The sequence below is a fragment of the Gekko japonicus genome, unplaced genomic scaffold (genome assembly GCF_001447785.1).
Source record: "Gekko japonicus isolate JY-2015 unplaced genomic scaffold, Gekko_japonicus_V1.1 scaffold1189, whole genome shotgun sequence".
NCBI classification, from domain to species: domain Eukaryota; kingdom Metazoa; phylum Chordata; class Lepidosauria; order Squamata; family Gekkonidae; genus Gekko; species Gekko japonicus.
The window spans coordinates 399,699-415,939 of NW_015172592.1; the positions used below are offsets into that span (position 1 = coordinate 399,699).

The following is a 16,241-nucleotide window of genomic DNA, read 5'->3' on the forward strand; positions in this document are numbered from 1 at the left end:
GATGGACCTTTCCTCCTTCAATCTGTCTAATCCCCCTTTAAAGCAATCTATGCTCATGTATACTACATCCATTGGCAGTGAATTCCACAGTAATTAATTGTTGAGTAAAGTAGTATTTCCTTTTGTTTGTCCTGAATCTGTCAGAATTTTCACTGGGTGCCTCCCAAGTTCAGTGTTATTATTATTATTTATTAAATTTATACCCCGCCCTCCCCGCAAGCGGGCTCGGGAGAGAAGAACTCTATAAATAATTTTATAAGCCTCATTCAAACACACCCATCTTATCTTTTTCTAAACTGAAAAATCACAGAATCTTGAGTCTTACCTCAGAAGAGAGGTGATCTAACCTAACAATCATTTTGGTTGCCCTCTTCTGCATTTATTCCACCACTACAATATGTGTTTAGAGGGGCACAGACCAAAACTGTACACAAGTCACAGATCTACCAGCTGACTAGTTCTGCACATAGCCTTTTAAATGAACCTTCTAAAGCCAAAGCAACAATGACAACCCTTATTTAAAAGGCAAATGTTAAAAATCCTTTCTAGGAAAACAGGATCCTATGTTGTAGATTCTGTGCTGTACTATTTTGGTCTATTTTGCTGGTCTTATCACTGTTCTTAATAAACTTACTTACTTTCTAGGAAAACTGTTTAAAATATACACAACATAATTATGTGCTAAGAGACCTTTCTAGAACTACAACATGTCAGTTGGTAAGTAAGAGATGACACTGGTGGATGCTTCCCAACTTAAAAAGCAAGAGCCAACCTGCACAGCAGATAGAAAACTGGCAAGTCAGGAAGAGAACATTTTAAAAATGTGATCTGATCCTCCATCTGCAATTATATCATATGATTTTGTGGAACATGAACCCTGTGGTCTCACCCATCCCAGCTGCACCTTTTATGATGGTGTGTTAGCACCACAGACTTGAAGATCAGAACAAGAACTACTCAAATGACCACTGTAAAGTTTTCTAATCACATGTAAATACCAAGCTTATATTTGGGGAATAGTTGTTCTCTTGACCTAGGGAAGCTAATTATAAAAATGTTGCTGCCCCTCTGTTATAGATCTGTGTGACGTGCTTAAGGCACATCTTGCTTTGATCAAAAGACAGCAGTGACAAGGTAGACCATAATTACATCACTTAATTCCACTGGCTTCAGCACCATTCATAAAGAATGCATTGATACATGTTTCAGACTAATTTTGCTCTGTAAAATAACATTTAAGTGCATAACAAAAGGGCTCTTATGAGTGCATTATTTTAAAACAAGTTTTACTGCAGGCATGCAAAGGTAATACTAGAAGCAGGAAAAAAAATAATACATACTCCAAGAAGGTACGTCACACAGTTCCATGCGTTCGTTTTTGTTTTACTGTGGGAATGGGGATGTTGAGAGTCCCAATACTGACAATTGTGACCGGACTTGGTAACACTGATAGTACCTCTATAATCCACTCCGGAGCCATTGTAACACTGGTGATCTGCAAAAAGGGTTTTACAGAAGATGCATGATTAATAGGAGGCCATTCCCCTTCCTGCCTCCCTTCAAATTTTACTAAATCTATTTTTGATATACCATGGAACAAAAATATGATAAGACAAGTGGTGACCCAAGAGTGGGGTTCCCCCCTCCAGCCTGCACCCCCAGCTTCGTCACAGTGCTGTTGTCCCCCACATCCCAACTAGGGTTGCCAGGTAAATTTATCCGGCCAGCAGGGATCTCCCAATGTCCTTCCAGGAGACTGGAAGTGATGTTGGGCATTTTTGGGCCTACTTCTAATTTCAGGCCTTCTTCTGGTTGGGGGGGGGGGTTGACACTGGTTTTTGGGTAAAACTCTATGGTAAATTTGGATTCAAACTTCAGAGTTTTGCCCTAAAACCGGAGTGTCAGCCCCAAATGGAAGTAGGTCTGAAACCGGAAGTAGGCCTGAAAAGATCAGTTGGGGGTGGGATTTCCCCCTGGTGGCCAGTTGCCTGGTGGTGGGCAAGAGCCTGCAAAAGCAGAGCTCCTATGCTCCCATCGGGGGGCTGACAACCCTAATCCCAACAGCTTTGACACTTCAGCAGCAGCGGCTCCCCTCCAGCCTGCCGACCCCAGCTTCACTGCAGTGGCAACTCCTCCCCAGCCCTGCTGCTTCAGTGGCAGTGGCTCTCTCCCAGTCCACCCAACCCTACCTTCACTATCTCAATGGCTCAGCTGCAGTGAGGGAGTAGGAGCTCTGTCTATACTTGCACAGACAATGCTCTTATATTTGGGGGGATTTAACCCCCACCTCAATTTTTTTTCAGTTTTCAGATTTTTCTGCAAATGGAGGGGGGACTATTTGCCTGAAAAATCTGCCTTCTGTCAGTCAGGCCCTGATCCACAGATGGGGCCACACTTTACTATTAGAATATACAAGCAGTGACCCACAACACTCATGGGGGGAGGCATCCCATCCTTCCCTATGCTGGGCAAGCTACTTGCCAGGCAAATCACTCACATGCAATGCTGCCACTGCTGCTTTCCCCCCCATCTGCCCAGCTCACCTTACTCACCCACTCCCAGTGGTGGAGTGTCGGTATTAGCAGCTCCTCCCTCCTTGCTTGCATTGCTACCCCTCCACAGCTTACATGGTAGTGATGGGGGTAGTGGCTCCCACTACTCCCCTGCCCTCCTGTCCATCCTCCCCATGCTTGCTAGTCAGTTGGTGATTCCTGGTTTGCCTCCCTGGCTAACTGTTGCTCTGTCACCTCAGTAGTGGGGAGAGGGAGGCACAGACTTCTGCTCCCTCCCCACCTCCTATCTGAGGAAATAGGGCAGGCCTGTGCTCTTCACATACCACAAAGGATGAATACCACCAGACAATGGAGGTGTATTGTTTACCCTGAGTGCTCCCACTGCTTCAATGGCAGTGGTGGCTCCCCCAAGTGGTGGTGGTGGCAGCTCTCCTACCTGGGCACCTACCCTGCATCTTTGCTGCCTCAATGGCAACAGAAGCAGAAACTCACTTAGGTGTCTGGCCACAGGGCTGGCAAAACTTATCCTCACTTCTTAGTAAACTCTTCAGCTTCAAAATATTTTATAGGTCATTCTTCTGATGTTTAAATAAGATTAAATGGTTGATTCAAAAGTGACGTGTGGAAAAAATCTGATTGTGCAAACAGAAACCAAAATAATACAGAATTTATGACTTTTTCACCAGTCATTTGAACATCCCAAAGCAAATGGATTACAGCAGAGATGCAAAAAACCCTATGTCTAGACCAGGGGTGGCAGAGAAAGAAAGAAACTTTAAATACATTCTCAAAGCCCCCCTGCCCGTTGGCTTGGAGAAGGCATTTGTCTCTTTAAATTCCTTCTCCAAGCCAAGCCAAGCCAAGCCAGCTGGGGTGTGGTTGGGGTTGGAGAATGCATTTGAAGTTAAAGCTGCATTCTTTCCACCTCTCCCTTCCTTCTTCCCTCCCCATTTCCTTCCTTCCTTCCTTCCTTCCTTCCTTCCTTCCTTCCTTCCTTCCTTCCTTCCTTCCTTCCTTCCTTCCTTCCCCCCCTCTGCAAATAAATATCATTAGCAAACAAATAAATATTATTGGACAAAAAACCATTATCAATATCTGTTTTTACCCCTTTTGTTTTTATTTTTGGCAGTCTCATTTAATGTTAATGTAAAGCAAATTTGCATATTTTCCAGTAAAAACTTGTGTGTAATATTTGTTCATCTCTTGTGGCTCTCAAACATCTGACGTTTATTCTGTGTGGCTCTTATGTTAAGCAAGTTTGGCCACCCCTGGTCTAGACCATCTAACTTTTCACAAAATTCATATTCCTTCAGCATCGCTCTCTGTAAACTTCTATTTTTGTCCTCTTCTTTTCCTTTCCTCTAGTTCTCTTTCTCCTTCCATGACTTTTTTTTTAAAAAAAGATCTATTTTCCTGCAGTTATCTACCAATCACTATTCATAATTTTTACTTTCTGTCTGGTTTTGCTTTACTTCTCTAAATAGAACTGTTCTGGCTTACTTAACACATCTCATTAAAAACTGCCCCAGTCACGACAAGGTGCTTTGCATTGGCTGGCTGCCTCTGCCGTGTCATTCTGGGGGGTAGAGAAAATCTTTCCAGAGATGTCATTCCTACACTCTTCTGCCAGGCTTATTCCTCGGTGCATTCTTAACACCACAAGTACGTTACAGCAGCACAAAGGTTATGGCACAGCATCATGTACACATTGCATTTTGCTGAAAACTATCAAGCTGAAAATGTTCAGAATATATGAGGGGCAGCCCTCCCTAACAGGGAGGTCTGGCAGTGGCTCAGGTGCCTAGGGCAGAATCTGGATTCCTCTGGCAATTGCCGTTTACATCATGCAGAAAGAGGCTGCAGTAGAGAGAGGTTACATTTGCTGTTTCTTCTCCCCCCCACACACATACACCATACAGCACCCCTTCCAAGTCAGCAACAGGCATTCTAGAGAGAATGTGAGCCAAATGCAACATGATTTACATCATAAAGGAATACACATGGAAAAACATGACACTGGAATGAAAAGAAAAGATCCACAGTTAGGAGCAGACAGGACTCTGGTCTGCTCACAGATTTTCTTGCAATGTCCATATAAACTTTGGGATAAGAACATTTCACACATATATTCCTCCAGAGAAAAAACTGCATCAGCTCAACATCCTCTCAGTTTTAGACTCTCTCTCTTTTTAAGACAGAGGGAGTTAAAACAGAAGAAACAAGATGCCCAAATCAGGTATCTTTTTTACCATGGAAATCAGTTTAATTACCTACCTTGTCTCCCGTACCCAAACTAATACCTTCCTTGTCAGAGAACTATATGCTCTCTCAAAACCAACCCTTCTTTACTCTTGCTACTTGAGACCATGGTAAAATTTTAAAAATACGTAATACCAAATGTTATTACATTAACAACTTAAAATGCACCATTTATAACTTATCACATTAAAGAGCTGCATTTGGTATATTTATGAAATTTAATTTTCTAGAGGCAAAACTACAAATAAACCCAATCCTAAAGAATCAAGAGACTGCCTACAACAACTTATGTGACCTTATCATGTATCTTTGTATTTGCTATTTGTGAGGTAGTAAAAAATTCAATTTGAAAACAGAACACACAAATTTTTGTAACATAGTATGTTAAATTAGAGAGAAACAGCCTCACAGAGTCACAATAGGACTAGCACTATATTTGGATATTGAGATAAGCTTTAAAACATTGAAAACTTCAAAATCTTCAGTAGTATATTATCATCATGCAAACAAAAAATTGTGGACAAAATTATCCTTGAAAATATGCTATGCAAGTGTACAGTATACATAGGAATTCATTTCTAAAATTGTGGCTTGTGTCGTATAAAATATTTGCACTATGCATTGTCAGTAAAGCCTTGCGTGAAAAAGCACTTCATCATTCTAAAGGATGATTTCTCTTTATTTCACTATATTTTACTTTTTCTCAGTGCTCCCTCAAGTTTCCAGTTTTCCTACTGGAAAAACTTTTTGGAAAAGATCTTTTAAAAACTATTTGCATGGGTTTTATCCCTAGGCCTTCTCTAAGATGAAAAAAGACAAGCCAAACAAAATCTTTGGATACTATAGTGCTTATGATGCTGTCAACTCTGAATCTACTTCTCCTATTGCCCCTTCTTCCGGACTGTATTCCCAGACCTGTTCAAGAATTATTTTCATCATTTTTATTTTATAGTATTATGTTTCTTTTCTATAATGTATGTTCCATAAACAAAAATACAAATTAGATCAAACCAAAAACAAAATCTTCTACCAAATTAACAGGATTTGAACCTGTTCATTTTTGCCTCTAGAGTATGGAAATATTCTACAATGTAAGATTACAAAATTGATAAACAATATTAAAGATGTCCTTTCCTCATAATGGTAATAGCTCTTGTTTATTAAGTTAAATCTTATTTACACTTAACATTCTCCCTTCATTCAACCCTTTCAGCAATAGGCAAATCAATAGCACATAGGAACACAGCTTCAAGTAACAGATTGACTCATCAGGTAAAAAAATTAAATAGTTTTAAAATTATTAACTAATTGGTACCCCCACATAAATATGATATTTTATCACAGTCAAAACAAGGTTAAAAAGCTGGCCAAACTTACATCTGTTGAGCCGCTCTACAGGTATTCCAATTTTTATGCAATTGACAGCCTCTAAAGTGTCTGGTAATGGCAAGTCTTCACACTTAGGGGGTTGGAGCTGCACCAGAATGTGTGGATTAGACCTGGCAATGTTGTACTCCTGCCTACAGAGGTCGTTTTCCAGAACTTCACACTCGTCCCGACAAAGCTCTCTTGGTTTAGGTGTCCGAGAGTGTTCATCACACAGAGGAAACACGAAATGACAGAAAGATGGGATGGCAAACTGAGAGCACTGATCAGACAAATGGGTGGATGTGCCAATCATAGTAAATGCAGCTGAAAAGAAAGGAATAAAGCAAAGCCAATAATTAAGATCTGATTTATAATAAAATAAATAATCCATTGTTAATTTCACAATTTCCAGAATTCTCTTGAGGAAAGTGTGGCAATTAAACTGGCATAAACTAGTAAACAGGGCTGGTTGAAATATGAATTAGTCTTAGGGCTGCAAGCCTCTAGGTGGGTCCTGGAGATGTTCTGGAATTACAACTGATCTCCAGGCTACAGAGATCAGTTCCCACAGAAAAAAACAGTTGTTATGGAGGGCAGACTTTGTGGCAATATATCCTGATGAGGTCCCTCCTTTTACCCTGTCTTCCTTGGGCTCCACCTCCAAATCTCCAGGAATTTCCTAACCCAGAGTTGCCAACCCTTATTAGCCTCCATGCATTCATTTCAAACATCTATAACCATACATATTGGTAATGTATACATCTATGCTCTTATTTCTGTAGCTTAAAAAGATAGCCCTATCAGCAGTGACTCCCAAGTACAAGAAGGAGGAGGAGGAGGTTTTATACCCTGCTTTTCAGTACCCAAAGGAGCCTCAAAGTGGCTTACAATCACCTTCCCTTCCTCTCCCCACAACAGACACCCCATGAGGTAGGTGGGGCTGAGAGAGCTGCTCTTGAGAGGACAGCTCTGAGAGAACTGTGATGGACCCAAGGTTACCCAGCTGGCTTAAAGGTTTCAAAGGGGAAGGATTGAGGAATTATAGTCTCAGATTATAGTCTGCCACTCTTAACCACTATACCACAATGGCTCTGAGTATCTGCCACTTAAAATCTCCTGTGTCTGCAGTAAGATTCTCCAGCAAATCTGTGGTTCTAAAAGTCACCTTCACTGTAGCTCTTCTGCAGCTCCTGAACCTCCCTTTATATGTGTCATAAACTACTAGTAGTTCTCAAAATATCAAGTGAGCATTACTGCCATAAGGCTCTTACTTTGTGTGTGTGTGTGTGGGGAAGTACAGAGGAGGGCAACCAAGATGGTTAAGGGGGGTTGGAGCACCTTCCCTACGAGGAAAGGCTGAAGAGTCTGGGACTTTTCAGTTTAGAAAAGCGATTACCCGGGGGTGGGGGTGGGGACAGAGGTTTATAAAATTATGCACAGCGTGGAGAGAGTTGACAAACAGAAATTTTTCTCTGTCTCCCAGAATACTAGAAGTCGAGGTCTGTAAAGAAAAATGGTTCCTTGCTTTGCTCTGGTTCAGGCTGCAGAGAGGTGGTTAGAGACAGTTAGAACACAGTAACCCTGCCAGCTAAATTGCTTGCAGATGAAGTGCTAGGGAGTACCACTTCGCCTTGGTCCTCCCAATTAGCACATTCCAGGCAACTTAAGTTATGTGGCACCTGTGTGGGAAAGGGCAGGACCTAGCTGCAGCATGGTTTCATTTCTCCCTCCTCTCTGGTCCATCCCTGGATATCATGTGCCTAGTAACCTACAGAGAGTTACATCATCTCTCTGGTTTCTGATTGGCCTAACAGGCCTGAGGTCAACCACAGACCCTCTGCATATATCTAGTTAGCTTTTGCTATATGGCTGGGCTTTGTGACCAATTGGCACTGAAGCATGTTAGTGGTTATACAGCTCCCTTGACCAGTATCCATCTTGACTGCTGCTTGGAAGGACTATGCCCTGAACATCTTGACTTGCTAAAGCTAACTGCCTAAACTGAACCATAACGGTAAATTTGGAACCTTGACTCTATGTATTACCTATGTGGGATATGCTTAGATTTAATTTTTTATTCTTTCACAGTCTTATCTTATTTGAATATTTTTGCACTATAAATAAATCACTATATTTTTATTTTGTCGTGGTTTTTGCCTTCATTGATCTCAGAGCCTTGGCCTTTGACCACCTACCAGCTAACTGTTTTGTGTTTGGAAACTCAGTCTGCAGTTCCACTCTGCAGGGCTGACTTCTCTTGTTAATTCCCTGAGAAACCGGGAGACTTATCCTTTCCCTCCTAGGCTGTTGGGATAGACTAAAAAGACTGGTGGCATCTACCAAGACTAGAGTGAGATTTAGTTTCTCTCTGGTATTTTGTAACTTTGTTTTGCTGCAACCTCTTTGTACCAAAAGTCCTTACCTGGGGTTGGGACAGGGACTTTTGACAAGATCATCCAGTGAAGCTGATGGGCAGTAGATTCAGAACAGACAAAAGGAAAGACTACTTTTCAGAGACAGTGATTAAAATGTAGAATTTACTGCCAGAGTATGTAGTGATGGCCACAGGAATAAACAAGTTTAAAAGGGGATTAGATAGATTCATTCATCAATGGCTACTAACCATGGTGACTGAGGGGAGCCTCCACATTCAGAGGCAACTAATCCTTTGAATCCCAGAGCCAGGAGGCAACATCAGGGGAAGGCCTGAGCCTCTGTGCTCTGTTGTTGGCCATCCAAAGGAACTGGTTGGCCACTGTGTAAGACACGATGCTGGACTAGATGGACCACTGGTCTGACCCAGCAGGGTTCTTCTTATGTTCTTACGACTGTAAAAGGAAAGCTAGCTTGTTTCCAGTTCCAATCAGCATTGTTAGATTAAACTTTTATAACTTTAATTTCTCAAATATGGGAAGTCTAGAAATCACACCCAGGACCTGGAGAGCCTTCCAGATAATCCAGGAAGTTCTGGGATGAGAAGCGCATAGTGAATCATATAAAAAAGGCATGATGCACAAGATCAAATACATGGCATTCCATAATTTGTTGTTAGTCCAACTCTGAACGCAAGTCCCAGGGTTAAGCACTGGTGAGGGCTGTTCCCAACTAATTCATAGTGTTCTCAGTATGCTGAATACTTTTACAAAATTATTATTTCTTCGCTTACAAAAAATAAAATTACAATTTTTTAGGAAATACTGGGAATTTCTAATTGATTTAAAAGATGTCATATACAGTTTACACATTATTTTGAGGTTTTTATATTCCGCTTTTCACTACCTTAAGGAGTCTTAAAGTGGCTTACAATCACCTTTCCCTTCCTCTCCCCACAACAGACATTTTGCGAGGTAGGTGGGGCTGAGAGAGTTGTGAGAGAACTGTGACTATGACTGTCCCAAGGTCACCCAGCAGGTATGGATGAATGGGGAATCAAACCCAGTTCTCCAGATTAGAGTCCGTCGCTCTAAACCACTACACCACACTGGTTTAGGAGGACTCCATGGATCCCGATTATTCCCATACTGCAGATGGAATGCTGAACCAGAGACCGCAGCTTGCTTAAGGCTAACTATTAATGGCAGAAATTGGAGACTTCTTCCAATTTGTAGCTCAGTCTCTTACCACTATGCTATGCCTGTATGACAGCTCTTGTACATGTACTGATTTTGCTTTTGGCATCTGCCCAACGGGAAGATGTTTTCTTCCTGCTACTACTTGTTGTATGCAGTTAGCATGGTTGTCCAAGATCTTCTAACATGTTTTATTGCTTGAAAGGACTTGTCATACCACACTAAATGTCTGGGTAGACAAAGGAAACCATTAATTTCTCAGTTTCCCTCTCACTTAAGCTTCTTTGCCTAAGGCCACCAGTACAACAGCCTTTCCTCTAAAGTCTTGAATTTTCCTTGACACCTCCTTTTATCTTTTCTATAACTTCTGAAACTCACATCATAATGGATTTGACTCAATCGGAGGTAGTGTGCTTGAATCGTCACTCAAGATGCTGAGTGAGGACAGCGAGAGGACAGCATGTAGTCTAGTACTCTCATACCCTCCATCGTCCGTAAGCTCCCCTTAGGAGGCTTGTGAAATCTGAAATTTTCTCACCACCTGGGAATGGATTTAATTAGTGCTGATGTATGCACTATGTATTTTATTGTAGGATTCTAACTTCTAGTTATTTATGGTATGTTCCTTTCTGCTGTAAGCTGCCCTGAGCCCTGCTTGCAGGGAAGGGCGGACTAAATAAATAAATAAACAAACAAACAAACAAAAGCTCCAAGAGGACCTCCACAAACTAGGTGAGTGGGCAACAATGTGGCAAATGAAGTTCAGTGCTGGTAAGTGTAAAGTGATGCACTTTGAGACAAAAAAAATTCAACTTCAAGTATAGGCTAATGGGGTTTGAACTTGCTAAGATTGAGAGGGGAAAAGATCTTGGGGTCGTAGTGGATAACTCAATGAAAGTGTCAGCCCAGTGTCCTGTAGTGGTGGAAAACACAGACTCTGTGTTAGGGATGATTGAGTGGTTGAGCAGTGGAACAGTCTGCCTCGGGACTGTTTCAGTTTAAAACATTAAACATTAAAACACAATAAAACATTTTAACAATTAAAACAATGGGTACAACTTGGGACAGCATAAGTTGGCCATAGAGTTCTGGCCTGATGGTACAATGAGTTAAAGGCCAGGTGTTGGTGGTCAGTAGACAGGTGACAGACTGGTGACAGCAACTTCAGGGAGGCCATAGATGGGCACCTGCTGCCTCAACCAAAGGCCTGGCAGAACAACTCCATCTTGCAGGCCCTGCGGAATTAAAGGAGATTCCGCAGGGCCCTGGTCTCAATAGGGAGCATGTTCCACCAGGTTGGGGCCAGGACAGAGAAAGCCCTGGCTGAGGCAAGATGGGTGTCCTTTCATTTCTCCATGCAAGTCAATGGTGAAGTATTTGTTCAACTAACCTATATTGCAAACAAGAGTACTATTGATGGGGTACACCTGCAGTGACTAGATGCACTTAATGGGTACAACTAAAGCAGTTTTGAGAATCTCAGGATTACATTGTATTCAGGCGTACACTAGTAACAAGTACTGGTAACTTTTCTTGGGAACAAGCGGAAGAGTAAAAGGTAAAAAGGTAAAAAAACCCCAGCAGATTAACTGAACAGTCCCCAAGTATGCAAATGGGAACAAAACAAAGAATATGCACTTAAGCTTGGTCTGCATCAGATTCAGCATAACATCCTTTTCTGTTTGCAATGGTTATAGCTGTACTAAGCAAAAAAGAATGAGAAGTCAACAAAGAAGGAATCTGATGTTTGCTGATTATTTCAGTAATCTGCACTAAAGATTATGATGAATTACTGAACACTTTAATCAATAGCAAGCATACTTGAGCAAGAGGGGCTTAGAAAGAATTCCAGATAAGAGCAATGCCAAGATAACTGAAGCTACTGAACCCACCACAAAAGAAATCAATGCAAGGGAACACAAAGTAGTAAAGAAATTTCCATACCTGCAACATTCTTTTGCCAGAAATTTACCCGCTTAGTAAACCTGGATCAAATAGAAGGAAATCTCTGTCTTATTGTGCTGGGCCTGATTGGGAACTCAGGAGCAGCCACAGCTCACCTCGGTCACACACAGCTACAGGCTCACAATGAAATGTAAGCATGAACTTGCAGTGCACAGGCTCAGCCAACAATAGTTATGCAACAGTAAGGGTCAAAGATGGAACTTATACCAAGACCTCTATCAGTCAGGCCCAGTACCTTATAATCTGTGTCAAGAGCCAATCACAAAGCCTTATGATGCTTGGGCTTGCAAGGTATCTCCTCAGTCTGTGGACAACTTCAGGCTGCTAAAATCTCTACCTAAGATCCCAGAGAACCATTGCCAATCTGAGCAGATAGTATTAACCTTGAGGGAACAATGGTCCAATTTGGTGTAAGGCAGCTTTCATATGTCCCAGGCTGAGCTCTGTTCCTTTGTTTAAACCAGCCTGCCTTCTTGGAACTTGACCTCACTCACCTCAGATCACACTCCCTGACCCAGTTTCTTGCCTCTGGCCCTGCATCTTGAATGGCTTCCTGATAGGAAGTCACTGCTTGGCTATATTGATGTGTACTGCCAAGTCCACGCTTGAATTTCTTCAAGCAGGAACACGTTGAGACTGATAATGTACAGACCAAACATCCTATGAGAACTGGTTAAACTGAAAACATTTAAACATTTATACCGTGATGAGTAACCGAAATTAGCAAAAAAAACCCTGCTAAATGTAAAGCAAAAAGATGATGTTAACTGGCAACTGGTGAAGTATACAAATGAGATGCAGGAGTAAGAGGGGCATTACATAGATCTAGCCAGTTATACAGAGCCACTCCAACTGTTGACACAGACTTTTGTGAAAAGGTCAAGTGACTATGGTGGTCCGAAGATCCCTGGCCACCAGATAGGCTGAGGGAAGCATCATACAGTTTAATTCCGTATGAACTTTGTAGTGATTCTGACACTCCAAGTTATGTCAACGTCATGAATGTGAGTGGTTTGTTCATGTCAGCCATCTGAAAATTAGCTATTTTCACCAACTACACCTCTCATGTTTCAAGATTACTCTTTCTGGGTTAGTCTATGGCCAGAATTTTGTTTTATCTTGGGTGATGTTTATTTTGGTTTTCAGATATTTTGTTACTTTTACACTGCTTTATATAATACCTGTCCTGACAATGGGTGACTATGGCCCCGGTCACACGGGGGAAATTGGTGTGGCCAAAGTGCGGCTTTTTAGAGCCGCACCAAAAGAGACGCGCAGCGGCGGGATCAGACAGATCCCCTGAGCCATTGCGTAGTTGCTCCCCAGCACGATCAGATGCCGGGGGGGAAAGCCATGGAAGGGAGAGCGAGGCAGCCGGCTGTGCATGCGCAGTTTACCCGGGAGCCTCGAATGCTGCTGAAGACGGGCGTGCCGGCGATCCCACGGCTGCGCTTGCTGCGGCGTTTCAGGTTGGTAGTACTCTTTCCTAGGTTATTTTTTATGCACGTTTTCGGGCTGAAGGGACGGATTGAGGACGAGTGCGCGCCACTTCCCAGATGTTGTGGTGTGATCGCACCCGTTTGCTGCGCCCCCGATCCGTCCCTCTTGCGGGGCAAAACCTCCCGTGTGACCGGGGCCTATATATGCTCTCTGGACAGAGTAGATAAATTCATATGCTTACTTTGTTGATTTTCATCATCCATTGCTTAAAAACTGCTACAATGTAAGTTAATTCAGTGGCCAATCTGTTTAAAGGAGCTGACTGTGGGCTTGCTTCTCTTGATCATTCTGAAGTTGTTTGGGTTTTCTGATAATCACCATAATTTGTTATTTAGAGAATTAGAAACGGTCTTCTAGGAGCAGTAAAGTAATAAAAATCAAACAAGGCTCTCTACCTGCTGGCTTACAAGAAGTACAAATGCCATCTATACAATAATTGACAAGAAAGAGAGAGAGAGAGGGAGGGAGGGAGGAAACAAAAAATATAGGAAACTAATGAAGAACATAAGATGCTTAATGTGACTAAAGTACGAAGAATTAATCATTGTGAATAAGAGAAGTGATAACAGAGAGGTGCACAGACTGATGAGCCAAACATTACAATAGTGAACATGACAGAAAATAGGTAACGAATAAAGATAATTTTAGAAATATTAGAACAAACCTTAGATAGAGTGGTATTGTGTGAGCTGAGAGAGAGAAGTATCAAAGATAAACACCCAGGCTCTTAATCTGCAGAGAAGACTGGGAGGTGATGCTGCCAGCTGAGATAGAAAGAGAAGGGTAAAGTAAAGGTTTAGAAGAAAACAGACTGAAGTTTGTCTTTTACATATAGGGTTTGAAATAATACAGGTAGAAATAGCTGTGAGTCAACTGAAAAGCTTAAATAGAATAGAACAAAAAGAGGAAAGACAGAGCTGGATATCATCAGCATGACTTTGCTATATTAGAAGCCAAAAGAATCAGATTCCTGAGATTAAGCATTTGAAGTATGAAAAACAGAGTCTAAGCACAGAAAAGACAAAGAGACATTAAGCTTTAAAAGAGTCTTTAGAGATACAGGAATGGAACCAGAAGGAAACAGTACTAACAAATCCCCAAAAACTAATATACAGAATGTGATTAACAGAAACAAATGCTGAAGATAACAGAACGAGAAAGCAAACGGACCCCCGCAATAGCATATAGACAACCACTAGAGATTGCATTAAGCTAGTACGCTGCCCCCTTCATTCATATCTCTGATTACTTTTGATTAAGCCCTTACTGTCTAGGACTAACTCTGACAACGCAACTAGGTACCTTCTAGCAGATAAGTCACCAGAAGTTACTGCGCAGATTGCTGAATTCTTGTCCAAGATTTTGGCAGTAAGGAACCATTTTTAATATTGACGTGTGTAACGATTCCTTGTTTATGGGTGTGTGTCTTTTTAAAAGTTTGGTTGCATGTGATAGTCTAGAGTGCTTGAAGAGGCAAGTGTGGTGTGATTGGTGAGTGACAGAGAGGGGGAGGGGTTTTGGAAGTGATGCTGTGTGGATGAATATGTATGTCTATCAGGAGTGACAGTTTGAGGTTTTGACAGATGTAGGGTAAGAGTTGTTGAGGGCAGTTAAACAGTCAGAGTGGGTTCTGAAGTCTGAGAGAGAAGCAGTTTGTGTGTGTGCAGTTAAGAACAGCTGAGGTTGTTCTGAGAGAATAGTAAAATGTAAATGAAAGTAATTGAAGACAAAGTTTAGGAAAGGCTGTATGTCCTGGAGAGAAACAGTGAACTTACATGACCTTGAGTTAAAGTTACAAAGTTACATGCCAAGATCCCTGACAGTGAAGGGAAAAGTGTGTGAAATACCAAAGCAATTGTTTAGTATTTACCCATTCCTAGTTACAGTGTTCTACCATATTATTTATGAATTATATCAATAAATCTACTTTTAAAGGTTTGGAAAGCCTTAAATTTCCTGGTGGCAGCCGGATATACACAGTAAAACAAAACATAAAGAACATTTTAAAGGGAAACCAGACCTCCCCAGATAAGGGGACGTTACAACGTGTTTTAAGATTTGCAAGTGTAATGTTATCTTATTGAAGAAGCTTTATTTTATTGTTTTATATGCCAATAAAGGTGTTGTATTGTGTATTGTATTGAGATTGCATTAGGGTTGCCAATCTCCATGTAGGGCCTAGAAATTTCCCAGAATCACAATTTTTTTACACCTGTTTATTTTCCATATTTTCCACAAAGATACAAACATTTCTCTTTCTTAGATTACATAGCTTTTAGAGTTATTAAGTCATGCAACATGTCTTATACATATAATTAACATTTTACTTTTTTATTAAACTGTACATGTTTTTATCCAATTATATACCCTTAGCCATCTTTTGTTTTGTAATTTATGGTCTTTACCTTGAAGTAATAAACTCAAATTATCCATTTGTGCTAGCTCTAAGAGCTTTGATATTAAGTCCTCTTTTGAGGGTATTTTGTCTGTCTTCCAATTTTTGGCCACTAGTATTCTTGCCGCCATTATAATATATACTAATAAATATATATCTTGCTTTGTATATTCTTTTGGGATTATATTCAATAGATAAATTTCAGGCATTAGTACAACATCTAGGTTCAGTATTTCAAAAATAATTTCATGCACCATTTTCCAGTAACTTTGTATTTTACTACATTTCCACCACATGTGGTAAACGGTCCCCACATTCACTTCAGACTTCCAACATCTATTGGACATTTGGGGGTGTAACGATTCCTTGTTTCTGTGTGTGTATGTCTCTTTAAAAGTTTGGTTGCATGGCTGTGATAGACTAGAGTGGTTGAGAGAGGCAAGTATGGTATGATTGGTGGTTGACAGAGAGGGGGAGGGGTTTTGGAAGTGAATCTGAATGGATGAGTATGTATGTCAGTCAGGAGTTACAGTTAGATGTTGACAGTTGATGTTCGGTTGGTCAGTTTTGTGTGGAAGCAGTTAAGCTGACAGCTGAGGTGGTTCAGTGAAAAGGGAAAGAAATCTAAAAGCTGAATGTCTAGGAAAAAGTAAAGTTTAAGTGAAGAAAAGT

General features: G+C 41.2%; 1 protein-coding gene across 1 annotated transcript in view; it reads right to left on the bottom strand.

The window, feature by feature from the left end:
- ROR2 (receptor tyrosine kinase-like orphan receptor 2) overlaps positions 1-16,241 on the bottom strand; it is an 83,278-nt gene that overhangs the window by 4,911 nt on the left and 62,126 nt on the right. Inside the window, 3 exon segments of the mRNA XM_015421525.1 lie at positions 1,341-1,385; positions 1,388-1,495; positions 6,150-6,464. Coding sequence (XP_015277011.1) covers positions 1,341-1,385; positions 1,388-1,495; positions 6,150-6,464 — 468 coding nt within the window.